This window comes from Hyaena hyaena, unplaced genomic scaffold, assembly GCF_003009895.1.
Source record: "Hyaena hyaena isolate Hyena2069 unplaced genomic scaffold, ASM300989v1 scaffold_194, whole genome shotgun sequence".
In the NCBI taxonomy this organism is placed as follows: domain Eukaryota; kingdom Metazoa; phylum Chordata; class Mammalia; order Carnivora; family Hyaenidae; genus Hyaena; species Hyaena hyaena.
Genome location: NW_024080826.1, coordinates 1001332 through 1027617, shown reverse-complemented (window position 1 = coordinate 1027617; position 26286 = coordinate 1001332). Strand labels below are relative to the sequence as shown.

General features: G+C 54.3%; 1 protein-coding gene across 4 annotated transcripts in view; it reads left to right on the top strand.

Annotated features, from left to right (window-relative positions):
• Positions 1-26286, top strand: part of SYK (spleen associated tyrosine kinase) — a 115917-nt gene that overhangs the window by 62068 nt on the left and 27563 nt on the right. For 3 of the 4 annotated variants that reach the window (XM_039241480.1, XM_039241479.1, XM_039241478.1), the window contains exons 2-7: positions 3387-3858; positions 5805-5965; positions 15758-15896; positions 18530-18611; positions 18948-18997; positions 20638-20706. In XM_039241480.1, coding sequence (XP_039097411.1) covers positions 3430-3858; positions 5805-5965; positions 15758-15896; positions 18530-18611; positions 18948-18997; positions 20638-20706 — 930 coding nt within the window. In that variant the 5' untranslated portion in view covers positions 3387-3429. The remainder of the gene's footprint in view (positions 1-3386; positions 3859-5804; positions 5966-15757; positions 15897-18529; positions 18612-18947; positions 18998-20637; positions 20707-26286) is intronic. The other variant, XM_039241481.1, reaches the window with a different exon arrangement.

The following is a 26286-nucleotide window of genomic DNA, read 5'->3' as shown; positions in this document are numbered from 1 at the left end:
CGAGAAGCTGTGGCTTCGGGATGCATTTAAAGGAAAACTGATGAGAGACCCCTGGAGACCACCGGGGCCAGCCTCCTGCACGGAGCCCGCTGAGCCCTGCGGGATGGACGCAGCTGACAGCCAGCACGCCGTCTTCTGACTCAATGTAGACTAGTGCACCGTGAGAGGGCGGGGTCCGCACCCTCGTCCTCAGCAGCTGCTTAGGGTCAGTGACATTTCCCCAGTAGGACAGGCTGGGGGGCAGGTGTGCCTGAGCAACCGAAGCCCCGTGGGGGGAACATGAAGGTTGAGTTGCCTGTCGGACACTTAGGTGGACACGTCAGGTGAGCAGTTCAGGTCAGGAGCTCAGTGGACACAGGCGGGCATGCCGGTAGGGGGGAGTGGGGAGGAGGTCACCTGTGCAGAGGAGCCCCGGGGGGGCGGTCACCTGCGCGGAGGAGCCCCGGGGGGATGGTCACCTGCGCGGAGGAGCCCCGGGGGGGTGGTCACCTGTGCGGAGGAGCCCTGGGGTGAGGAATTAATCAGCAAAGGGGGAAATGCTGCCGCAGGCATCACAAAATATGGTTTCCTGTCATAAAACATCTGTAATATGAAACGCACTTTGACCCTGTGTCCTAAAAAGGTGCCGAGGAGCACGTGATGCTGTGGTTTGGAAGCTCGCCGGACAAACCCCACAGCCTCACAGCACTAGAAGCCACCTGTGCAGATGTGTACCGGCCGAGGTCCGAAAGGCTTCAGGGGTCCGTTGTGTGGGGTCCAAAGGTCCCCTTTGCTTCTCAGTGATGAGCTTTTGCATAAAGTAGATTTGCACGTGTCGAAAAAGAACTGGGAGCCTTGAACTAGACAGAAATTAAGTAGCGTTTCCAGGCACTATTGAGAAATCTCTCCCGGAGGCGTTAAACACACTTTGAGCTGCAGACTCTCCCTGGGGTCAGTGGGTGCTGGGCAGCGGTGGGGGTGGGGTGCGTCGAAGGGCACATGGAGGAGGGTGCACAGTGGGGAGCCACCGCGGGTCCTCGGCTCAGCGCAGGAGAGGCCCAGACGGAGGCCAAGTGCACAGGCGCAGCCCTTGGGGTTTCAGAGCCAGGGCTGGTGTCCGAAAAGCAGGGCCGAGAACGGCAGGGTGGCCATGAGCTCATGGGACAGTGGCTGGAACGAGGCAGCCTGTGCTGTGCAGAGGAGAGTGGAGACCAGGAGAAGGCACGGGGTGGGTGGTGGGGGCTCAGGGACAGGGCATCACGGATGTTCCTCCCGCAAACCAAACAGCCCAAGAATGTGTCCTAAGCTCCTAAGCTGTTCTTGCAGGAGCCATCTCTACTGTCAGACACCGCCGCGCCCCCCCCCCCGCCCCCCAGGCCACTGGCCAAATGCATCCACCCTCAGGGCCCCAGGCAGTGTCCCTGTGACAGATCACACCCTCAGGGTGGAGGTGAGGGGTCTAGGAGTTGGGGGTGTGGCTGCTAACGCAGAGCACAGCCAGGCCATCACACCACCCTCTCTGCCTCCTGCTGGGAGATGACTGTTCAGGATCCCCCCCATCAGGGACGGGCCAGCAGATGCCAAGTCCAAGTCCTTCCCAGTGCTACCTGCCAGAGAGCCAGCACCCTTGTCCAGAGTAACAAGATGACGCATTTTGAAAATGCTAGTTATGTTGTTGGGATTTAGGTAAATTACAAAGTATTCGTTCACGTTTAAAATATGGTGCCTGAGGTTAAGGACCCGACTTCAGCTCAGGTCATGATCTCACGGTTCATGAATTCGAGCCCTGTGTTGGGCTCTGTGCTGACAGCTCAGAGCCTGGAGTCTCTCTCTCTGTCTCTCTGTCCCTCCCCAACTTGTGCTCTGTCTCTCTTAAAAATGAGGAAGAGAAAAAATTGCCCCCAAAAGACGCATCTTCCCAGAGAGGTGTTTTTGTCCATAGCATCCTTAGACTTACGTGCAACTGTAAACTGTATGTAACCGAGCAAACTTTGGATGAAGAAAAACTAATTGTTGATAATCCAGTGCTGAAGAGGAAGCTAGAAGACTGTTTATATCCTTACATTATCATAAAACTGAGGTCTTTTCAGAGGCTCACTCAAATTTGGCAGCGTTGCCTGGAGAAAATTGTTACCTCCGTCAGACAGATACTTTTTTTTTTTAGTTTATTTTTGGGGTGGGGGCATAGAAGAGAGAGAGGACCCCCAAGCAGACTCTGCACTGTCAGCAAAGAGCTGGGCGAGTGGCTTGAACCCACAAACCATGAGATCATGACCTGAACCGAAACCAAGAGTCAGGTGCTCAACCGACGGAGCCCTCAGGCGGCCCAGGCAGTTACTCTGATGTTTTACTGCTACTTGTAGGAAAAGCCACGCGGTGGCCAAGCCATCTCACATCATCGTGTGTGTGTGACCGTGTGCATCTGAGTGTAACATGCGGGGGCACGCGCTTTTCTCCCTAGATATACAGGTGGGGTCACCTCGATAATTCTCCATGGGTGACAGGCCCCTTTGGTTAAAATACACACTTCTTTGGGTATTTGGGGAATCGGCAACACATATAGGCTTCTCATGTCCAAGCACGACCGAGGGAAGACACGCCCCCGATTAGAAGTGCGTACACTCCCTTCCTGAAGTGTGTGTCCGCTTAGTGCAAGAGGCAGCTTCTTTGTGACAGATGTCCTCATCCAGTGTGGAACCTGCACTGTGTCCTTAGTATCGGCCGTGCAGATGGTGCGTGATGGGTGCCTGGATGTGGCCTGGAGAAGGCCAGGAGGGAGGGGACAGCGTGGCATCCGTGGCCAGGGGCACGGGCAGGTTGTCTGTCTTCATGCCTCAGGGCAGCGGCTTGCTGGCCCTTCCCCCTGCCCAGGCCGAAGGCACGTGGGCCGTGGTGCCCGCTGCCTCGGCCGTACACGGGGTGTGAACGTGGCCGGCACCTGAGCTGCCCGGTGTCTGCCTCAGTAGGAGCACGAGACCCAGCATCCAGGCACACGGGTGCCCAGGAGCGCCTTCACTGCACGTGACGCTGGCCAGCACCGCGTGTCCGTTGCCGCTGTCCCCGTCCCCAGAGGGTGCCGGGCCAGGCCCTGCGGGGCTCTGTCCTGTCCACCGGCCGGCCGCCCTGCAGCGGGACTGCTCTTTTTAGCGCGTCTTAGAATTCTCTGTCCCGACCAGAAAAAGATGTTAATTGGGTCACGTTTGTCCCATGCTGTTTTGGGGTTCAGCGCTGAGAGGGCGTGTCTGGGAGTGGATCCCACAGAAAGGAGGGGAAGGAGGACCCCAGGTCCCAAGAGGGAAGAGCTTTCGGCCCCGGCGGGGGGCCCTGGCCAGGGTGAAGCAGGGCCGGTGGCCCAGCTGCCGCCCTCGCCGCTCGAGCCCTGACCGGTGTCCCGTCTTCTCTTCCAGGAGGACCCCGTGGGCCCTTGGCCCGGGACGAGGAGGCGCGGGCATGGCGGGAGGCGTGGCCGGAGGCGTGGGGGCCGACACCGCCAACCACCTGCCCTTCTTCTTCGGCAACATCACGCGGGAGGAGGCGGAGGACTACCTGGTGCAGGGGGGCATGAGCGACGGGCTGTACCTGCTGCGCCAGAGCCGCAATTACCTGGGCGGCTTCGCGCTGTCGGTGGCGCACGGGAGGAAGGCGCACCACTACACCATCGAGCGCGAGCTCAACGGCACGTACGCCATCGCGGGCGGCAGGGCGCACGGCAGCCCCGCCGAGCTGTGCCACTACCACTCGCAGGAGTCCGACGGCCTCGTCTGCCTCCTCACGAAGCCCTTCCACCGGCCGCCCGGCGTGCAGCCCAAGACCGGCCCGTTCGAGGACCTGAAGGAGAGCCTCATCCGGGAGTACGTGAAGCAGACCTGGAACTTGCAGGTGAGCCCCCCGCCCCGCACTGCCTGGCGTCCGGGCATGGGTCAGCCCTACCCCCCCCACTGCCTGGCCACAGGGCACAGCTCCCCTCCTCACGGGCCACCCTGCCTGCCTCTCACGGAGCCCCTCCAGCCAGGCATTGGGGGCGTCAGCTGTGTGCATGTACCTGACGGGGCCGTTCCGCATACACCGTGGGCTCTTGATTCTATAGCTTCGTGAGATCTGTTCCAGAACGTTCTGGATGAGCAGCCACGGAGCTGCAGCTGCCCGTGCTTGGTCCCTCATGGTGCCTCCCACACTCTTGGTGATGGGCACCTAATTTGCCCGTAAGGTCCCTCTGCCCATCTTTCTCAGCTCCTGGGCGGTGGCCCTGAGCACGTCGGTGCGGCCACAGGGAAGGGCGCGTGTGTTTAATTCCTATGGTGACAGCTCAGTCCCCACCACACCATCGACAGCACTTGCTGTCAGGAGCCACCAGGCTGGTTGGCTGTGTCTGGCTTGGGCCTGTGTGTTGGGCCTTTTGTCTAGCGCTCCCCGGATGTACGCGTCCAACGTTGATGGTCCGTCCCATGCACACGGGTGTGTGACAGCACAGCTTTCTGAAGGTCGCATACAGGGACTGCTTTCTGCTCTTGGCTACAGTCTGCACTGAATTCACCTGGCAGGCAGGTAGCAGTACTCGCGCTCAGTCATTATCAGCACGGATTGGATGTGCCCCAGACCTTCTGCCTTACTTATTTTTTTTAAGTCAGACTCAGCAGATTTGTAGAGTGGTGATTTATGCACAGTAAAATGAAACTTTTCGGATGTACAGTTCTATGATTTTTGACCAGCACGCAGCCCCATGTGGGTCCCACCCCAGGCAGGATTTGCCGCCCCTCCAGCCCCCAGCAGCTCCCCACCTGTCATCTGACCCCCACATCGTAGCCTTTTCCAGAATACCGTGTGTGAAGGGACTCACGCAGCCAGCACCCTTTCGGGCTGCCTCCTTCCTGCACTCAGACCTCGGCTGGCTGTGTTTGGGACGCACCGTGTCACTCACAGCTTCTGTTCCTCAGGCCATCTGTGCGGCATGACAAACCTTCCATCCCCGGCTCCTGCTGGCCTTCCCTCCTCCCTTCCACCTCCTAGTTTGGGTTCATTATATACGTCTTTAAATGTTTACTTGTTTTTGAGAGAGAGAGAGAGAGCATGAGCAGGGGAGGGGCAGAGAGAGAGGGAGACACAGAATATGAAACAGGCTCCAGGCTCTGAGCCGTCAGCACAGAGCCCGACGTGGGGCTCGAACTCACGAACCGCAAAACCATGACCTGAGCTGAAGTCTGACGCTTAACTGACTGAGCCCCCAGGCGCCCCTGGGTTCATTATATTTTTATTTTTACTTCTTCTGGTCCTCTTTCTAACTCCCAATAATCCACGTTGGGGTGTTCATTTATGGCTGCGGAAAATACCCCTCTCTGTCTCTCTCCCACTGGGCACGGTGGGGAAGGGAGCTCACCCAGCTGTTGGCCCCTCCCGAGTGTGTTTTCCACGTTGTCATGTCCACGTTGTCATGGTCACGTCCTCCACGCCCTGTGGCCACATGCCCTGCACAGACAGTCAGCAGTGAGAGCTAGGAGGAGGGGTCTCCCTCGCAGCTCGCATCCCAGGGCTTCCGTCAGGAAGGGCCCCCTGGGTAGTGCCGGGCTGTGATCCACGGAGGGCGGGGGACCTCTTCTCTGCACCTCGTGGATGGTGCCAGATGGTTTCCGAAGCCCCATCCGGCTTTAAAAGGCCAAGCTCTAAATGCTATATAGTTACTTCCATACTTGAAGGTACTCAAATCCTTTATGGGGATCTTACTGGTTTTGTTTGGTGAATAAATTACGTCAGGACTTACAAAGTGATTTCTGGGTCTTTTTCTCCTCTTTACTCCGTACTTGTCTCCCCCCTCCCCCCGCCCTCGTCAGGGCCAGGCTCTGGAGCAGGCCATCATCAGCCAGAAACCGCAGCTGGAGAAGCTGATCGCCACCACGGCCCACGAGAAGATGCCCTGGTTCCACGGCAAAATCTCGCGCGTCGAATCTGAGCAAATTGTGCTGATTGGATCCAAGACAAACGGGAAATTTTTGTGAGTACGCTGTCTATCCCTGTCCCCTCCTGCCGCCGGGCCCACTTGGGCAAGTGGGGGAAACTCAACTTCCCCCGGGGTCCTGGGGAAGGCTCACGTGCCGACACCGGGCAGCACCACGGGGGCCACAGTGAACGCGCTCCCAGCAGAGACGTTGCTCGTAACCCAGCGTCTGTCGTCCAGTCCGGCCCAGAGTGAGCACTCTTCCCGGGCACGGAGGGCACGTGAGGGTGAAGAAATGCTACCTAGCCACACTCTTGGCTTTACACGGTGAGACGGGGCACCTGGCGGTTTCTGTGGCTGTCCGTCTGAGATAGAAACACCGTGCTTTGTTCCCTCTCTGCCCCCATGTCTCAGACTTCTCTCTTTGCTTGCAACTATTTTTTTAACATTTATTTATTTTGAGAGACAGAGAGAGACAGAGCGTGAGCAGGGAAGGGGCAGAGAGAGAGGGAGACACAGAATCTGAAGCAGGCTCCAGGCTCTGAGCTGTCAGCACAGGACCCGACGTGGGGCTTGAACCCACAGACCGCAAGGTCATGACCGGAGCTGGTCAGACACTAGACCGACTGAGCCACCCAGACTCCCCTGCTTGGAACTATTTACTGCCTCTGAGGCAGGGAATCGAAGAGAATTTGCAGGGAGTTGGAACAGTTTGCTCTGGAAGGTGTGACCACAGGCGGGTTTGGGGGCTTCACCTTCTGAGCTCAGAAATGTGGTGTGCATCCCGCGCTCTGCTCGTTGTTAACCGTAGTGACTGAGGACTTCCGTACTCAGGATCCTGGAGATGCAGGCCACCTTGGGGCGGGGCCAGCGGTCGAGGATGGCACTGCGCTGCCTTTAGGAGGGTGTCAGCCTTATCCCCAGAGGAGCTGTGGCCGGGGGCACACTCACGTGTCTGTCACTGCTCAGCGACCCTCCAGAGATGCTGAGCGGGTGTCAGGGGACACTCACCCACTGTCACCCTGGAGACTTACAGAGGGCACTTAGCCCCACGGTCAGGCAGATGCAGTCACATCCAGCTGACTTTTAAACTGTTTCTAGAACTCGGAGGGCTTTCGTGAGTATCCATCTATTAGAAGAATTTTATTCAGATGTTACCATAATACCTTGTATTTGAAAAATGATCTTAAACACAAAACTCTTGTTTTGAAAGCGATTCCGCAGACCAGAGCAGGACAGCACAGGCTGGCACGCGGCGGGTGCCGGAATGGTGGTTTAGTGGGCGCAGTAGCAGCCTTGGGCAGAAGTCGTGTGAGGGAGAGTTTCTCCTTGTGTGGCACCGGCCAGCTCATTTCCCCCTCAGCTTTGGCCTTTCACCATCTTCTGTGGAGTAATTTCCAGCACGCACGTCACGGGGCTGCGTGATGTCAGCCCCGAGGGGTATAATCCAGAGAGAGAGTGAGGCCTGTCCTCGCGGGTCCAGCGCCTGATCCCAGGCTCGCGGGGGAAGAGCTGTGGTCGGAGACGGCGGCCTGCTCCCGCCCTGGGACAGCCGGGGGCTCCCAGCTGTCCGTTCCTTCCCCAGGCGTCTTCTCCTGCCTCGTCCCCTTTTTCCCGTAGAATGTGTGTCCTGCTGCTTTGCAGTCATTTCAGCTGACTCACCTGTTCAAGAACGTGCATTCACTAGAATCCGTAGCTGTGGAGGCACTGAATGCCAGCACCATTCTGCACATTAGAGACGGAGGTGGGAGCCACACCGCCATCTGCCTCCTGAGCCCACATCTCAGTGGGAGAAAGAGGCACCACACAGAACAGGAGGCGTGGAGCGGGTGTGTGTGCAGTGGGTGCCCGGGGGGAGGGGGGCCGTGAGCCGCAGGGCCAGACCTGGGAGGGCCTGGCGGGGAGGACTCAGCCGTCCACCTTCAGGGGGGTGCAGGGCGGGTTCAGCTCAAGTTTAGTGGGACCCGTCTGGGTGTAGGAAGGAGACAGTGCAGAGCCGCGGGAGGAGGCACGCTCAGAGCCTACACTGTGTGGTTCGTGAGCACTTGAGCCAAAGTGCGGCGTCCGTTTCTCTGCGGGTTTCAGGGCGTCTGCGTTCTCGTGCCTGAATGCCGGAACCATGCAGATGCGTGTTGGGGACACGGGGACGTGGGTGCAGTGTGTGGCCCTCCCGCGTGACTCTGTGCTCTGTGCACCCGGTGCACCTGGTGCTGGTCAGGCCGGGGCCCTGAGTCTCTTCTGTGTACAGGTGCCCTCACTGTGAGCGCGGTTCCTCGATGTCCCCCGGGGTCCCCGGCACCTGTTTCCGTGAGGCGGAAGGCAGGATTTAGGACCACGTGGCTGCAGGAGAGGCTGTACGTGGCAAGCAAGCCTCATGTCCGTCAGCCTTCTGTTCCCCTGATGTTTGTGGTTCCCTGTCCAGCCCCACTTGCCGCTGGCCCTTCCCCACACGGCTCCGGCCTCCTTGCTCTGAGCTGCCGAGGGCCTTCACTGGTCTGTTCCCAGCCCTTCTAGGACACGGTGTGGCTCCGGGCGGCTGCCTGCTGTGTGCTTCTCACGCCCCCACCCCCTCCACGCTGCCTGGCTCAGGGCACTTGTCTCCTTCATGACCCCGGCTTAGACGCCAAGGCCGGCCCGCCCTCCCTGGGGCCTCCCGGCAGCACCTGGAAGAATGATAAGAACCCAAGAGGCTCTCAGGTCCAGAAACAGAACCTCGTTTTTGTGGCTCTTAATGGTGGGCATCATGAACTTGACTGAAGATACGTTAACGCAGGTCGGTGTGCTGCCCATACGGTCTAGCGCTTTGTGGGAGGGTAATAAACACAGGTCTTCCTCCACCGATGATGGGATTATGTCCTGATGAACCCTTTGTAGATGGAAAATATCGTTAAGTCGAAATGCATTTAACACATCTATGCTAGGGAACAAGCCCACCAGGCCTCGCCCACTGTACCTAGGTGAGCCTGCAGTTGGGCTGAGTCGTCGGCCGAAGCCGATCTGACCGTCAAGTGCTGACTTTTTCACGTGGTTCCTGGAACACCACGCCGAAGGGACACACAGAGCTGCTGTCAATGGCCGTGTGGTTGACACTTTTGTCGGCACGGGTGCCTGGGTGACGCCTGCCTCCCCCATCACAGAGAGAACCCTACCTCGCATCTCCAGCCCGGGAAGAGATCCGCCTTCAGACCTGAAGTACAGTTTCTCCTGAGCCATTGTCACTCTGTCTCCATTGTAAAGCCAGAAACTCACAAGGGGGCCGTCGCGACCCGGGGACTGTGCGTACAAGCTGATTTTGAGTCTTGGACGACCACAGGCAGCTGGGGCCAAGGGACACCCGTGGGAAATCCCGAATGCTCGCAGTTTCCACTTAGGTAATAGCACTGAGAGTCAAATGGGGAAGTTAGAGAGTTCATTCTGGAACTTCCGATTCAAATTACGGTTCAGTGCGGCAGGCCCCCTCTCCTGGGAAAACACGCGCCCCGTGCCACCCATAGAACACGGACAGAGGGTCAGCGTGTTTTGAAAAGGCCTCTTTGAGGTTGTGAATCTCTGCTGCTACAGTGTGAGAGGCAGAGGATAAATCCCAGGCACCCTGGCCACCACTACGGGCCGCATTTGGGAGACACTGGCCAACTCAGATCCAGTTTTCTCTCCGCACGAATTATAGTGGGACATCCGTTTCTGGGGGCAGAAGGCTTGAGCCAAAAAGGACCTTATGGCCAGTGAGTGTAAATCCTCAGTTTTCTAAGGGGGACTTGAGCACAAGGGACTTTGCCCAAGGTGGTCAGGCAGGTGGGAGTTGAGGGTGGGGGTCCAGGGTCCTGACGGCTCTGGGCCGAGAGAAGTCCAGGGACTCCACGACCCGCAGCTCCGTCCCCACCTCCACTCCCCATGCAAGGCGTGGCGCCAGGGCGCATCCACAGGAAATGTCAGCCTTGCCCCTGTCCTGTGTCCTGCCCACACGGCCTCACTGGGACCACGTGGGTCTTGAGGGTGGACCATGATGGTGTGAGTGCCCTTTTAGGAAGGGGAGGCGGGAGTTCCCCGTGCGTGCACACAGGGGCGAGGCCGTGTGAGCACGCAGCCACGGTCCTGCAGCGGGGGTCAGGGCTCTGCCTTCCTGCGGACACCAGGGCCCGGGGCTCCCCTGAGGGTACAGCCCCCCATGAGCTCTCTGAAGCCTCACAGGATGACATGCTTTGCCGTTTTAAGAAATTGAGAAGTCAGTCACAGCCCAGGTGTGCCTGAAAAATGAATTTGTTAGAAAAGGTAAATAAAATTTCTTTTCCAAAAATTATGTATCCCCTTCCCGTAAAGGAAGGACACAGGATCGGTGGGGTTCTAAGCATATAGGGCTGGGACATCTTTTTATTTTTTTTTAAGTCTTTAAAAATTATTTATTTTTGAGAGACAGAGCACGAACAGGGGCGGGGCAGAGAGAGAGAGAAGGAGACACAGAATCCAAAGCAGCTCCGGGCTCCGAGTTGCCAGCACAGAGCCCAACACGGGACTCGAACCCACGAACTGCAAGATCATGACCTGAGCCAAAGGGGGACGTTTAACTGATGGAGCCCCCCGGACACCCCCATGGGGATGTTTTCAGTACCACTACAACACATTGCCATTCCAAAAATATATAGTCACAGTACGGCAGGCACATTTGTCAGAGATGCTAGGAGGGTTTAGAGGGATACACGCTTGTACCCCCTGGGAACAAGGGACACACATCATTTAATTTGCTTCTCGGACCTCACGTTGTTCAGTGACCCAGTGGGGAAGGAAACTGATGTTTATCTGAGTTGCTATGGAGATGAACAAGGTACTGTGCACAGGGTTAAGCTGCTGGTGGCCGTGGGTCCCTGCTCCCTACAGTCATGGGTTGTTCGCTTTCATCAGTTCCAGAAAATATTCAGCTGTCTCCTCCTCAAATACTACCTGCTTTCCTTCTCTCCATTCAGCCCTTTAGGCCCGTATAGACATCCAGTAGACCTTCTGGGCCATCCTCTGTACGGCCCCTCATGTTCTGTCTTCGCTTCTCCGTGTCCCGACTGTGTCGTGGCTTTGTCCGTCCTTCCACGTCCCGAAATGTCACTTCATCTGTGTCTAATCTGCTTTTAAACTGAACCCCCGATGCTTTTTTGTTCCCCATGAATGACTTTTTTTTTAAATTTCTAGCAGTTCTATTTGTTGTGGTGGCTGTTTCTCTAATATGCCTCAGCACGTGTAGAGTATTTTATTACTTGGTCATTTTTGTAATCCCATCTTTTTTATTCTGTATTCTTTTATTTTTAGAGAGATAGAGAAAGAGAGTGAGAGTGGGGAGGGAAAGAGAGAGTCTAAGCAGGCTTCACGCTCAGTGCAGAGCCGATGCGGGGCTCAATCCCACAACCCTGGGATCATGACCTGAGCTGAAATCAAGGATCGGCGCTCAACCAACCGAGCCCCCCAGATGCCCCGTGATCCGCTCTTTTGTTTCCTTGAACACGTCATACACAGTTAGCTTGCCTTCCATCGATTGGTGGCTCCAACATGAAAGTCCTCAGGGGCTCAACCCTCCACCTCCTCCACTCTCTTCCCCCCCTGCTGCCTTCCATCTCCTAACTCTGTTTCCTTATGTCTTCGTGATCTCTGCGAGCTCATGGGTGATTGACATGCGCCCGCGGGGATCCTGCGGGACTCAGACTGCTGTCTCCCAGAGTCGAGGAGGATTTCTTCTTCGGGTCCCGGCGCCCATGGCTGCCCTGTCCACTCAGCGCCATATTGGCACTTGCCGTCACACCAAACTCATGTTGTTGTTGCTCTTCTTATACACTGCCCCTCTCCCCGCTCAAGTTCCAGCTCCCTTCTTTTTTTTTTTTTTAATTCATTATGTTTTTAAATGTTTATTTTTTTTATTAATTTTTTTAATGTTTTATTTATTTCTAGGAGAGAGAGAGAGACAGTGTGAGCAGGGGAGGGTCAGAGAGAGAGGGAGTCACAGACTATGAAACAGGCTCCAGGCTCCGAGCTGGCAGTCAGCACAGAGCCCGACGCGGGGCTCGAACCCACGAACCGCGAGATCATGACCTAAGTGAAAGTTGGACGCTTAACCGACTAAGCCACCCAGGCGCCCCTCCAGCTCCCTTCTTTTGTACTGGAATTTGAAAGCCGAGTGTGGGTTTAGGAAAGCCCTTGCCCTTGTCCGTTGATGAATGAGACTGTATGCGGCTGCCCCGAGCCCCACATCCCACAGGGCCTGTCTGGTGCCGCCATCAGTGGCCAAGGGCCACCATGTTACTTGACGCGTGTGGCTCTGTGGGTCCAGGTTGGCATTGAGGCACAGCCTGTCTGAAGTAAAAGTTCAAGTGGTTTTGGGCTGATGTCAGTATCAGCCCGCTGGTCTGACCAAGGCGCCCATGATGCCAACAAGCATGACCCAGTTCCACACGTGCCTCCCTTTGCTAGGATGCGAGGTGCCAGTGCCCAGAAGGTGCGTTTCCGTGTGTCTTTTGGGGGCCAGGAGAGCACCAGCCCTCATAGCCCTTCTCTTTGCCTGCCCTCCGGCTCTCCTTCCGCAAAGATGGCTGGCCAGCCGCTGGCCTGAGGCCCCACCCAGTGCGCAGCCAGCCTGGACAGGAGGCCCCTGGGAGCCCTCGCGGTCTGTGTGCACAGCCCGTCCTGGCCCCGGCTATGGTCAGGTGCACATGCCATCCCGCCCTCCTCCCCTCCCGCCGCCGCGCTCCATGCTGCCATGGCAACCACACAGGAGGCTGTGCCCTGCTGTCCTGGCCCCGGGTGGCGGGGGGGAGGGGTGGAGTTCCTCCACCAACCGGGCCCCCCCACCACCACCCACCACCGCCTGGGCACTGCCACCACACATCCATCCTCTGTGATCCAGGCAGCGTTGGAGGGCGGACAAGGGGTGCGGCTGCTCCAGGCCGTGGCTGCCAGACGGAGGCTCACCCCACCCCTCCCGGGCCAAATGCTTTGGTCTCTGGGAGGTGGCCGCCGGCCCACTCCAGCCTGAGGCGCAGCCTGGGAGGCGGGGGGCTCTGCTGGCCTCTGTTGCCCTCCCACCAAGGAGAGCCGCCATGCCCTCAACACCAGGACACCTTCGCAGCATTGTGAGAGCAAAGCACAAGTGCGTTTTCAGCTTGCTTCTTCCCAGAGACCCACAGGGAAGAATATTCTGGACAAACACGCCTGAGGCTGACGACCCCGAGCGCAGGAGAGGAGCTGGGAGCTGGGCCTTTGCCCTCCCCCTCTCCGCAGGGGCAGGGGGTCCCGTGTGACCACAGTGGGTGGGTGAGCTGGGGCAGAGCGAGCTTCCCGGGGAGCGCGAGGGGCTGCTTCAGCTTCCAGACTGGCATTCCGCGTGTGTTAGATTCGGACTCGCCCAGCCCAGGATCTGCCCGAAGCCGGCAGTCACCTCGCAGCTGCCGGCCGTTAGCGTCACCCGGCCTCTGGTCCTCGCCACCTACGGAGGTTGGGCCTGTGGGTTTCCTTCCCTGCCCTCTCTTCCTGCCAGCTGCCTCGGGGGGCCTGTCAGCCAGCCAGTCTCCTGCCCGTCCCTGTACCTGCCGTCCTTCAAGCGGGCGCACTGGCTGCTGTCGCCGCCCGGGTCCCCGTGGGCGGGCCCCATGTCACCTGGCTCCAGAACAGAGGGACTCTCCTCCCTGTGCCCTGGGGCTGGGATGGGGGAGGTGGGGGGGCTGAAGGAGGAGAAGTCTCTCGTCCAAAAGCAAGACCTGCTATGTCTCCTTCTTGCACCAGATTTCTCTTTATACTGTTTTTATCATGGAATAGAAAACGCGCAAGAGTCCATCGCCGCGTTTATGTACAGATCCGTGAAAACTTGCAAAGCAAACACGGCCGGGGAGAGAAGGAAAGCCAGTGTGGTAGGAGGCCCTCCCCCTCGCAGCTCGAGGACACCACTTCCTGGATTCTGGTGTCCGGCGCACCCGTAAATTTTTTTTCTTCTTCTTCTTTGGTTTTCTCACCTAGGACCTAGGTGTACATCTCTACACACACCATTTGCTCTTGCCTGTTTGGAAGCCCCATGCATCCAGCATGGTGGCATGTGTTTTATGCTCGTGGGAGTCACTTGTGCTCTGTGTCACTGCCGTCGGGTCATCGGATTGTTCTGTGATGTTCCGTCATGCAAATACCCCAGAATTTTCATACTCTTCCAATCTACAGTCCATGGACACTTAGGTGGTTCACAGTTTGGGGCAATCACAGATAAAGCTGCTGTAAACACACCCATACTTTCCGGGTGTGGAGGGCATCAGTTTTTTACTGAGGAGTGTGGATTTCTGCTTCCCAAGGACTGAACAGGTCTGAGCTCCGTGGAGAGTTCCAAACTGTCCCCCAAAAGTAAATGAACAAGATTCACCCCCCCCCCCAGCCGTATGGACAGCACCTGGTACCCTGCTCTTAGGAACACTGAGTATTATCCACCTTTCTCATTTTTGCCAGTGTGAAGGGTGCCCAAGGGGGGGTCTCCATAGTGGTCTCACTCCGTGTTTCCCAGACTATTGGGATGGGGTGATCGCACGGCTCCCCGGGCAATCTGCCATCCTCTGTCTCGGTTTTCACAAGAAGAGCTCAGTCGGCGTCAGGCCAGGTGGAGCAGTGGAGCTTAGGCACGCATCCAGAACACCAGAGTGTGGATCCCTTTTCTTGTTCCCAGGACCCTGAGGTCAAAGATGTGAAAGGCTGTAAGTCAAGGGGAATGATGGTTTGGAAGGGCCCACGGACATCGTCCTCCCGCGGCCCCCTTTCGTGTGCCTGTGCGTAACTTCTTAAGGCTCAGCGTTCACTTCACATACTTCTTTGTCCCTCCAAGCCACCCTTTCTGTTGGCCACTAATGCTTATGAAATAAAATACAAGCAGGCCCACATTCCACATTATGAAATAGCTTCTTATAAAATAGACCTCGTTCTCCTCCCTTATGAAGATAGGTTTTACCTCTTCGGTGTGGTTGGTTTTTATTTTGACAGCAACCAATAGGCCTGAGCTGGCCGTGGGCTGTGAAGACAGGTTCACGCCTGGGGTGGTGGTGGCTTGGCTGGGTTGGGAGGAAGGAGCTGTTCTCAAGTGCAGAAAGTCTCCGCTGGGGACGTGGGGGGTCTGGGTGTGTCCCCGCACCCGCCCCAGCTGCCCCGAGCAGTGGGGTGCAGACCACACCCGCCATCATGCTCGGCCAAGCGTGACTCCACAAGAGATTTATTCTTACAAGAATCTTCCAGACCCACCCAGCCCAGCTCAGCCCTCTGTGTCCAGTTACCTTCGGGGATGAATCCGCAGTTGGGGGATCGTGACCACATCTGTTTCCAAAGCCCATCTCGGGGATGTGACCTCTCGCAACCGGAGGGAGCCATCTGAAACCTTCCCACAGCGTGGAAATGCCACGTAGCTTGGCACATTTGAGCTCTGCCTCGAGTCCGGCGCGCTGGGGCACGGCGCTAAACGTTTTGGGGACTTCGTTTCCTCATTGCAGAAAATGCCAGAGCCCAAAAGGCCCTGGGAAGAGGGGGCCCTCACCCCCTTCATCTGCGGTCTGGAAGTTTCCTAAGTAAAATGCTTGCCAAGCACATCCATGCCCTCACCCCACCCCCCGGGGCCCAGCCAGCGGCAGGTACTGTCGCTTCTGGGGCTGTGACCTCGACTCGGACCCCGAGGAAGAGCGGTGAGTGTGGAGACTCTCTGTGTCCTGTGGGCCCTGTGCCGGTGGCCTGCCGGGCTGCCCCAGGTGGACAGAGACCTGCCCACAGAACGCAGGCTCCCCTGCTGCCCGCCTCGGGGTCCGGCCGGGCCTCTCTGCACGCGGGGCACGCGTGGGTGTGACGCGCCGTCCCGTCTTGCAGGATCCGGGACAGGAACGACAACGGGTCCTACGCCCTGTGCCTGCTGCACGAGGGGAAGGTGCTGCACTACCGCATCGACAAGGACAAAACGGGGAAGCTGTCCATCCCCGACGGGAAGAAGTTCGACACGCTGTGGCAGGTACGAGCCCTCCGGGGGGGTGGGGGGGAAGCCCACCTGGGTCCGGGAGGGGCTCCTTTCAGCCCTCAGGCGCCTGGACGCCCGGCCGGGGATGTCAGGTCACGGGCTCCAGAGAGTCTGGGGCCGCAGAGGTCCCCCAGGGGGCTGTGCTCGGAGGCGAACAGGAGGCCATGCCTTGGGGACTGGGGGCATTTCTCTCTATATAAAGTGTCAGGTGCTCGCTTGCTGCTGCAGAAGTCTCTAGAAATTAAGGAGACTCAGCAGGCAGGCGGGCGGTCCCTGCATGGTTCGGGGTTTTTCAGCTCTGGTCTGAAAAGGGATAATTCTCCACCCAACTGTTGGTAAACCTCAAAACGGCTCGTAACTTGGGAGACACAGAGGAACCGAGGAGCAGGGAATTGACGGCCTCACGCTTTCCAGCGGGCTGAGGCGGAATCACACCGCTGGTTTTCGTTTCCTTCACAGCCACACGTGGCTGTGGCCGTGGCCGTGGCCGTGCCACACGTGTCATTTCATGCAGTCACCCTGTGAGCTGCTGGGTCCAGCAGCGGAGAAACCTCAGGGGCTCCACTGGCCCAAGTGGCCGCCACATGGAGCTTTCGTGGGTGAGGAACACGATGAGGGTTGTGTCCACAGGTCCACACCCCGCACCTCACGTGTGCTGATAGCGGGAAAGGGCCCCACCCCAAATCCACCCATTTAAAACCCAGCAGAAGAGATTCTCCTTCCTTGAAAACACAGTAACTATCACCTAACGTGTTCTGGCTCCTAATGCTGGGCTGGAGAAGAAACAGCTCTTTCCCGAATGCCGACGTTAGTGTATTCAGTCACGTCAGTTATATGCTGGCGTCGTCTGCTCTGCAGCCCATTTGCCTGTGGCTCCTTATTGAGCACTCTCTGCTTTAACCTCCTGCACCAGTTTGCAAGAGAGTTCAGCCCACCAGGTACGCGTGCCCAGTGCAGCTCACAGGTGAGTAGGCGGCGTTGCTGGTGGGTATTAATTCCCACCAGGGTCTCTCACCTCCTACAAGAATCATGATGGTGTGCACACAAGGGCCCCGGGTGTCTGCCAGCACTACTGCTGGAGTGCCCGGTGGCTGTGACGCAGCCTTGGACTTCTCCGGAATGACTGTTTCCCTTGTGTGAGTTCACACGCAGTGCCAAGGTCTGCAGCCTCTCTCACCGCAGCGTTAGCCGTGTCTAATTGTTGGGAGGCTCCTTCCACACAAGCCCACCTCCTCACACACAAGTCCACCTCCCAAGCATCCTTACCTAGTACAGTGTCAGAAAACACAAGATATTTGCATGATACTGGAAAGATGGATGGGACATCTCGCTGGTATAGGGACCTCGATACGGTCAGCCCAAGGACACGCTGTTACATTCCATGGAAGGGGCAGAGCCTGTGTCTATCAGAAGCGCCTTAGGGCTGATCACGCTGAAGCATCTGTTTAGAGGTAGACCTTACCACAATAAAAGACAACTTAAAAAGAGAATGCTTCCTAGAAGGGTAAAATATATTCATTTAGGGGCATCTGACTGGCTCATTCGGTAGAGTGTGTGACTCTTGATCTTGGGGTTGTGAGTTCAAGCCCCACCTTAGGTAGGGAGCCTACTTTAAAAAAATTACATATATATATATATTCATTCAACAAACATTCACTCAAGCAGGTAAGTGTGGATAGGAAATTCAAGAGCAGTGTCCTTAACTGGAAAAGTTACCAATAAACAGATAAGGAACAGATGCCAGAAACGAAGATTCTAGGTTGTCTGAAGAAGAGATGTCTGAGAGAAGAAAATATGAAATACCAAGACTGTTTTCTTAGTGTGTAATTTTGGGGAGATATAAATAAATTTATTTGCCATTAATTAATTTGTTAATGGACCAACTGGACATCATGAGTCATGGTTTTCTGGGAGCCGTTAGCCAAGGATGGCCACATTCTGTCAACATAAGGTCGTTCTCTGGAAGGCCCCCTGTCCTCGGATCCTGGCTCTGGTGTCTTCTCCCTGAAATTTTTGGGCTGAATGACTTGGTCTCTCCAAAGCCTTTGTCCATAGCCCTTATACAGCATTAATCAATAATTAATAGTACATTGTGATTCCTTTACTTGTCTCTCCATCAAGAGAGGAAGCATCTCAGGGGTGGGAAATGTGTCTCATTCATGTTTGTGTGCCTTTGGCCCTGTCTTGGGGCCCAGCATGTTGAATGACTGAATAAAGGAAGAAATATTTGCATGCTGGATTTGTTTTTATAATGTCGTATGGATGTAGGAGAAATAAATAAATGGAGATTGCTACCAAAAAAGGAAGGAAGGAAGGGCTGGTGGAATAGATGGTTGTATGTATGTATGTATGGATGTATGGATGGATGGATGGATGGGTGGGTGGGTGCATGGGTGGGTGCATGGGTGGGTGCAGGGGTGTGGGGAGACTGAGGTAAAGTCCAGAGGGGAGGTGGTGTGAGGACTTCTGTCCAGGATCTGAGGCTGGGGGGAGGGGGCATGGGGAGGAAGCACCTTTTATTGTCCTCGAGCCACATTTAAGGTGTGAAAGGGGAGTTGGCTGCTCCGGATGGCATTTATCCATTTCCTGCCTCTATTATTCATGGCTCTTACTTTCTTCTCTTTCAGCTAGTGGAGCATTATTCTTATAAAGCAGATGGACTGTTAAGAGTTCTGACAGTTCCGTGTCAGAAAATTGGCGGGCAGACAGGTGAGTCCCTAATGTGGGAGCCTCCATTTCTCTGTTGACGATAACCAGCCTCATGTTCCTTTGGGCCCATCCCAGATTCAGGTGGGATGGAGCCTTGTTTTTACAGATCGACAAAAAATGAGGTTGGATCAGTCCAGTTCATCAAAATGTAGCTGATAACTTTCTTAGAAAACGCACTGGTTCTAACTGCGGGGGTGGGAAAGTTGGAGGGAAGACCAAGAGAAATGGCTTCCCAGGCAGGACTATGGGACAGTCAAGCTGTTTGTCTGCGGGGGCGGGGGCAGTCATGGATCTCCTGGGGTTTAAGCCCTAACCTTCCGCACTCTTTCTACCCAGGAAATATCAACTTCGGAGCCCGGGCAGCCCTCCCAAGTCCACATCCTTCGGTAAGTGTTACTAGAACTGCCCCTTGGGTGAAGGGACCATAGGTTAGCGCAAGGAAAACATGGTTTAGCACTTAAGCATAGAGGGCGTTGCTGCTTTTGTCACACTTGATAAACTGAGACCAGGGAGTGTCAGCTAGAATCAGCCTATTTTTAGTTCCAGGCCAGCCAGGGTCATTTCTTTGTAGGTTAGACTGGGACACCCAGTGTTAAATCAGAACTACGCCTCCTGGTGGATTTGAGAAGTGGTCACACGCAGCCTTGGCACAGCCCCGAGCCGTCTGCGTGGAGCCATGCGCACGATCCCCGAGACCGTGTGCGGGTCACTGTAGTGAGTCTGGTGTGCAAGAGGTCTCTGAGCTCGCCTGCCCCACTCTCTTGGTTAAATCATTGTGCTCAGAAGACTCGACCTTTCAGGAGAGCTGGTCTGATGGTAGCTTGCTGAATGAGGTTTGGGGAGGGGCTGGGCTGCTCCACAACATCAGAGGAGAGAAGCCCCTAGAGAAGGCGGGAACTGGCCTCTCCCTCCGGTCAGCAGGAGGTGAGAATGTCACCTGCCCCACGCCTCCACACGGGCTTGCCCAGCACATGCCCCTAAAGAGAGAATCCTGCCCGTCTCCTGCCTCCAGACTGTTCCAAGCTGGCACACAGATTTATATTCGGGACAGGAATTGGGCCCTGTTCCTTTGGGGGCTCTGTGTGCACCTTTGGTGTCCTTGAAAGTATAAAAATCCCCCCCGTCCTGAGCTGTGTGCTCCACGTCTCCCAATTTGCCTGTTAACCCTTAAAGAACAAAATCTGCAGAAAGCAGAACAGACGTTCTACCCCTGGTGAGGCCCGTTGACCACCCAGCGGCTGTGCCTGGGTTGAAGCAGGGAGGTTCTCAGGGCCCACAGCTGTCACCGTTTGTGGGGATTCGGAATTTGCTAAAGTACCAGTGAACTTTGGCCCCAGCATCTAAAATATAGTGCCTTTGTGGAGTGATCATGTTATTTTATGCTTTACCGGCTCCTGGGCCTGGAGGGTCTCCTGGAACACGTACGGAACATGTATGATCCATGAGACAGATTTCTCTCCTCTGACATGGACAGAGGGCGCAGGGCTGAGAGCTCCTAAGAGAATATCAAGCCTGTATGTAGCTGTGCCTCACCCAGTAGCTTCAGAAAGTTAGCTATTCTGGAAAATCTTTTCCTTGACTGGTGAGACACATACAGAAGAAAACAACCACAAAAAACTACATGCCCTGTGTGTCCTAATCTGTGAATTTCCACAAAGACCTTGGAACCAGCACCCAAAAGATGTAACAATATTGGGCATCATCTGATTTAATTTTCTTTAGAATGATTAGTCTCAAGCTTGTGATTTAGTAATCTACGGGAAATAGGAAGTCTTTACTGTAACAGCCCTGGTTATACAGCTCTCCATGGAAACTATTACGATACCCTTCCAGATCCTTCTGCTCAGTGCTGGGCTTGTCCTGAAGCCTCCCGGATGACCCACTGTTGTGGGACTGAGTCTCTTAGTGGATCGTGGAGGGGCTGGCAGTGTTCACTGTAAAGCAAGTCAAAGTAGCATGTCATGTAAGGTAGCCCGTGTTTGTTTCTGAAACATTGACTATTCCTCTCTGCCGTTATGGTTTCTAGACATGGTCAGCGGGTGGAATAATCTCAAGAATCAAATCATACTCCTTCCCAAAGCCTGGCCACAGAAAGGTGCTAAAGCGTGCCCTGCTTGCGGTCCTTGACTGAGTGGTAGGACTGGCCCGCTCGCGGCGCCCCTGCTCGGGTGCCCGCTGCCCTCGCGTGCGCTGCCCTCGCCCCCACCCCCGCTGCTCTGCTGTCGCGTCTGCCGTGTGCAGCCCCGGTGGGCAGCCCGCTCCCGGCCTCCTGTGCTTTCCTCGTGGGCCCCGGGCCCTGCCGCAAGTCCAGCCCGTGAGCGTGCGTGCCGTCTCCGCTAAATGTGCGCTTGAACGTCACTCGGGTCGACGGGGAAGGTGGGCGCCTCGGGTCAGGAAACCTTTTCAAAGCACGCGAAGTGCCTTTGCTGCCAGAATCCTGTTACAGGTGTGGTAGCTGATTGGATGAGTCACATACTGGGGGGAGGGACTGGCAGCTGATTGGATAAATCCTGGGGAGGGACTGGCAGCTGATTGGATAAATCCTGGGGAGGGACCGGCAGCTGATTGGGTAAATCCCATATTGGGGGGAGGGACTGGCAGCTGATTGGATAAATCCTGGGGAGGGACTGGCAGCTGATTGGATAAATCCTGGGGAGGGACTGGCAGCTGATTGGGTAAATCCCATATTGGTGGGAGGGACTGGCAGCTGATTGGATAAATCCTGGGGAGGGACTGGCAGCTGATTGGATAAATCCTGGGGAGGGACCGGCAGCTGATTGGGTAAATCCCATACTGGCAGGAGGGACCAGCAGCTGATTGGACAAATCTCATACTGGTGGGAGGGACTGCGAGGGTTTAGCCCCTAAAACGATGTATTTGGTGGGTATCAAGTGCCACAGTACTTGCATTATGGCTATGGGCTTCCAGCACGGAACCTTAGGTAGAACATGTGTGAAGACAGACATGGACATTTGAGGATTAGAAACACCCTTTTTTCTTTCTGGGGCAGTAAGGTTGACATAGGATGTGTTTTTACATTTGGTCGTGTGACTGGATGAGGGGGAAAGAAGCCACCTTTTAAAAATAATTTTTATTTATAATGAATCATCTATGTATATATGCATGTGCATATATATAGCATGTGTATATATATATATGTGTATATATGTAGGCATGGGTGTGTATGCATATATGTCTATAAAATATGTATGCATTGCTTTTTTTCTTTATACTTTTATCATTGGTGGTAGAAAATTCATTCTTTCATACTAATTCTTTCCATTTTTACATCAATTGGCATTTTCCCAAACGTTTCAGCATACAATTGGGCATCAACACATAATGCAAATTGCGTAAAGTAACTGCTAGAAACTGCAGAACTGAAAACGCGTAAAAGGCCTGAGATTTTATTTAGGAGGAATTTTCCAAGTGGGCCGTGCTACCGACGGCTTTTCTCAACAGCGTTGACCGCAGATCAGAGAGGGGAGTTGAACGTGATGTTCGATGGAGCTGAGTGAAGTGGGGTGGCTGCCTGTCTGAATGTCACATGCCCGGGAAGCGTGGGTCAGCCCGCAGGAAACCTCCGCTAGGATGAGGCAGTGCTGGGGAGGGGGGTACAGTCGGGGCTGCCTGTGCTAAGGGTGGCATGTTAGGAGTCGGGGACCAGGTTGTCAAGGTGACACATTCTCTGTGTCCCATGCCCCCTTTGCCACACTGCTTGGTGTTTGCTAGAAGCCACCAGGCCAGCATGTGATTGAGGCTGTGGCCCTGAAGAGGTTGGCATCCCCCATGCTCCCCAGCAAAACTCTCCCGCTGCCGCCATGTGGCCCAAATGGCCTGGGCATTTGTCTCTTCCCTTTGGCGAGGGCTCACATGGGGGCTCCCAGACCTGGGGTCCCACAGTATTTCCTGCTGATGGGGCCAGTTGGCACCCGTTGATCGAGGTGAGGCAAAGCAGATTCTGATTCAAGGTGTGTATTAATAACCATCAGTCATTTTTTCAAGTCTGTAATTACAAAGTTCAACTTTGTGACTTTGCTACTGGGGTTTGGTGGTCAAACACAAGAGGCAAATTTTTTTTTTAATTTTTAAATTTTTTTTTTATTTTTATTTCTAGGAGAGAGAGAGAGAGACAGCGTGAGCAGGGGAGGGTCAGAGAGAGAGGGGGTCACAGACTGAAACAGGCTCCAGGCTCTGATTTGGCAGCCAGCACAGAGCCCGACGTGGGGCTTGAACCCACGAACCGTGAGATCATGACCTAAGCGAAAGTCGGACGCTTAACCGACTAAGCCACCCAGGCGCCCCTTTTAAATTTTTTAATATTTGTTTATTTTTGAGAGAGAGAGAGAAAGAGAGCATGAGCGGGTGAGAGGCAGAGAGAGGGAGACAGAATCTGAAGCAGGCTCCAGGATCTGAGCTGTCAGCACAGAGCCCGATGTGGGGCTCAAACTCCTGAGCTGTGAGATCTTGACCTGAGCGAAGTCAGGGACTAAACTGACTGAGCCCCCCAGGTGCCCCAAGAGGCAAGAGTTTTTAATCGGATGCTGCACCGACAGGGCTTCGTAGAACAGCTCAGGGCAGCACGCGTGGCACCCAGAACCCCTCACTCGCTGGCTTCCGTGGCCCCTCCTCGCACAGGGCCTGGCGGCCGTGGGGGACCCCTGTGGACGTGGGCCACACCGCCGGCTGCCACGATCTGTTTGTTCGTGATTCCATATGTGCCAGCACAACTCCCCCAGCCCACGTGCGGCCCCAGAGATGGGTGTTTTGCTGTAGACAGACGGCGTTCCATGTGTGTCTCGTGCTGCGGTTCCTAAGGGGGTGGTCTCAGTCAGGGGAGCACGACCAGGTGGGGGTCTGTGGACAGAACAGACACACAAGTACATACATGTTTACATCCGCTCACATCTCTACGCCTGTACACCTGCATGCGACCTGTACCGGTTTGGCACAAGGACTCGCCTCATACAATTATGGGGGCTGAATAAGCGGGTCCCGTGTCTGTAGGGCAGACCAGCAGGAAGGGAAGACCAGGGGCAGGATGGGGCCCTGTGGGCAGGGCTAGGCGGTCACCACTGCCGGGGGTCAGTCCGCCCTCCACCTTTCTCTCTGCGTCTCTTGGCAAAGCCTCCGCTCTCCCCAAAGCGTCCCGGCTGATGAGGCCAGGCCCACCCAGGAAAAACTGAAATCAACTAATTAGGGGTTTTAATTACGCCTGCAGAACCCCTCCGTAGCTGCCCCAAGGTGACAATTTGGTTCAATAATGGAGGACTAGAGCTCAGACTAGCCATGTTGACACCTCAAAAGCCATCGTCCCAGGAAACTGTAGCCCGGCCTGTGAGGAGACAAGACTCACCCCCACCCCATCCCTGTCCCAAGCAGGCTGAAGCCAGTGAATAAGGAGAGGTCCAGGAAAGATTTAGTAGATCTTTATGCTAAAGGAATATGTCTCCTTTTTCTTTTCCTTTTTTAAAGTTTTTATTTAGAGAGAGAGAGAGAGAGAGTAGGAGCAGGGAAGGGGCAGAGGGGGAGAGAGAGAGAGAGACAGAGAGAGAGAGAGAGAGAATCCCAGGCAGTTTCTGCACTGTCAGCGCAGTGCTCGATTCGGCTCAAACCCACAAAATGGGAGATTATGACCTGAGATGAAACCAAGAGGTGGACGCTTAACCAAAAGTTGGAGCCACCCAGGCGCCCCCAACATGTCTCCTTTTTTTAAACTGTTAATATATATCACTAAGGCTACCTAAAATATCTGTAAGACTACCTAAAAATAAAGAAACACATGCATGGATAAGAAACATGTCATCAAAGGAAATAAAAACCTGGGAATAGGTATTCTTAATGACACAGATATAAGGCCAAGGTCCTCAAAATATAAAGAAATTTTCTAAGCCAATAAAAGTTTTAACTGTCTAACTGGCTAATGGCAGAGGATGTCAGTGGGTACTTTGTAGTAAAGCAAATATATTTATATTTATATTTTAGGGAAAACATAGGAAAATGTAAGCATAGGGAAAGCCACTCCATCTCATAACAAGAGATACACAAGTTGAAACTCTGGTGCCCTGTTTTATCCATCTGTGAAATGGACCCTCTCTGTGATGTGCAGAGAAGGTGTGGTAATAAGCACTCCCCCACTTCGCTGGAAGCGATCCAGCCTCGAAAGAAGGCAGTTTCACAACATCCATCAAAATTAAAAGCACATATGACTTCTTAGCTGCAGTTTTATTTCTAGCTGTGTATTAGTCTTACACTGATGCATAATCATGAATACATGACAGTGTTTATGTAGCATTTGTATAACTGACGAGGTCTGGAAACAATTTAAAAGTCTATCACTGGGAAAGAAACCAGTCACAATAAGACTCATCCTATGAGAGACAGCTGATGTCTAGAATTGTTTCCAAAATACAGCGTTAATTGCAAGCAACGAATATGTGCTGATAGAATTTAGGATGTTCTGGAAGAAATACAGGAACACACCTGTAAGAGTAGTTGCTGTGGGTACTGAACAGGGGTGTCCAGGAGACTCATGTTTCATTATAAACCCTGTTGTGCCTTTTTAAATTTGTACTTCTTGAATTTATTTAATAATTTTTTTAAAAAGAGAAATATTAGAAAGTAATTAATCTCGAGCACCTGGATGGCTCAGTCGTCCTACCTCAGCTCAGGTCGTGATCTCACAGCTTGTGGGTTTGAGCCCCGCATTGGGCTCTGTGCTGACAGCTCAGAGCCTGGAGCTGCTGTGGATTCTGTGTGTCTCTCTCTCTGCCCCTCCCCTGCTCATGCTCTCTCTCTCTCAAAAATAAATGTACATTTTTTAAAAAGAAACTAATTAATCAGATTAATACTATGAAAATACTTTTCTGCAAAAAAAAGAGGCTGTTGCCTATTTAAATTTATAACTCTTGAAATAGGCATTGAATTTCCATGGATGCCAAAAATATCAGTAGAGATGCACTGTGTGATTTAAGTTATGTATTAAATGTATTTTAGTCGCTGTTCAGAATTAGGAGAGCTAGTATTTATGTTTTCATGAATAGAAGAGGAATTTTCTATCCATTAAGCAGTCAGGAGAGGGGGCTTAGGGGAATTAAGTCAGACACCCCATCTGGTTAGATAAGGTGCAAATGATACTCTTCAGTTTGCTAATTTAGCCAATATACGTAGCTGTTCTTAATAATTCAGGCATAGACGTACATGTCAGAACTTGAATTAATTCTAGCATGTGGGTGGTTAATGAAAAGGTGTTTTGACTTGAAGAAGCTTGTTAATCAGATATTAGAGATTTCCTAATAAAAACTTAGAAGCGGTGATATTTAAAGTTTTCCTTAGAGAGTCCCTAAAAATAGGAACAAAGTTAAATTATGAATATAAATGATTCGCCCTCTCACCACCCCTCCACGCACTTACTTTAAAGACTGGAAATCCTTAGATGCACGAAGTCCCTCGCACCACCAGACCCCAGAATGTTCGTCTTGCTTCACTGAGTACATGAACGGAGAAGCAGCAGCGTCCAAACAACAGCTATCTTGAAAAGAAAACACTTCAGCCTCGTATCACGAAGGCACATTCCCTAAAAACGCAACACAGCATTGATGTTCACCACGGTGGAAATGTGTTCCGGAATTTCACACTGAAACCCCTGTTTCATGCCCAGCCCGGCACTGATGCT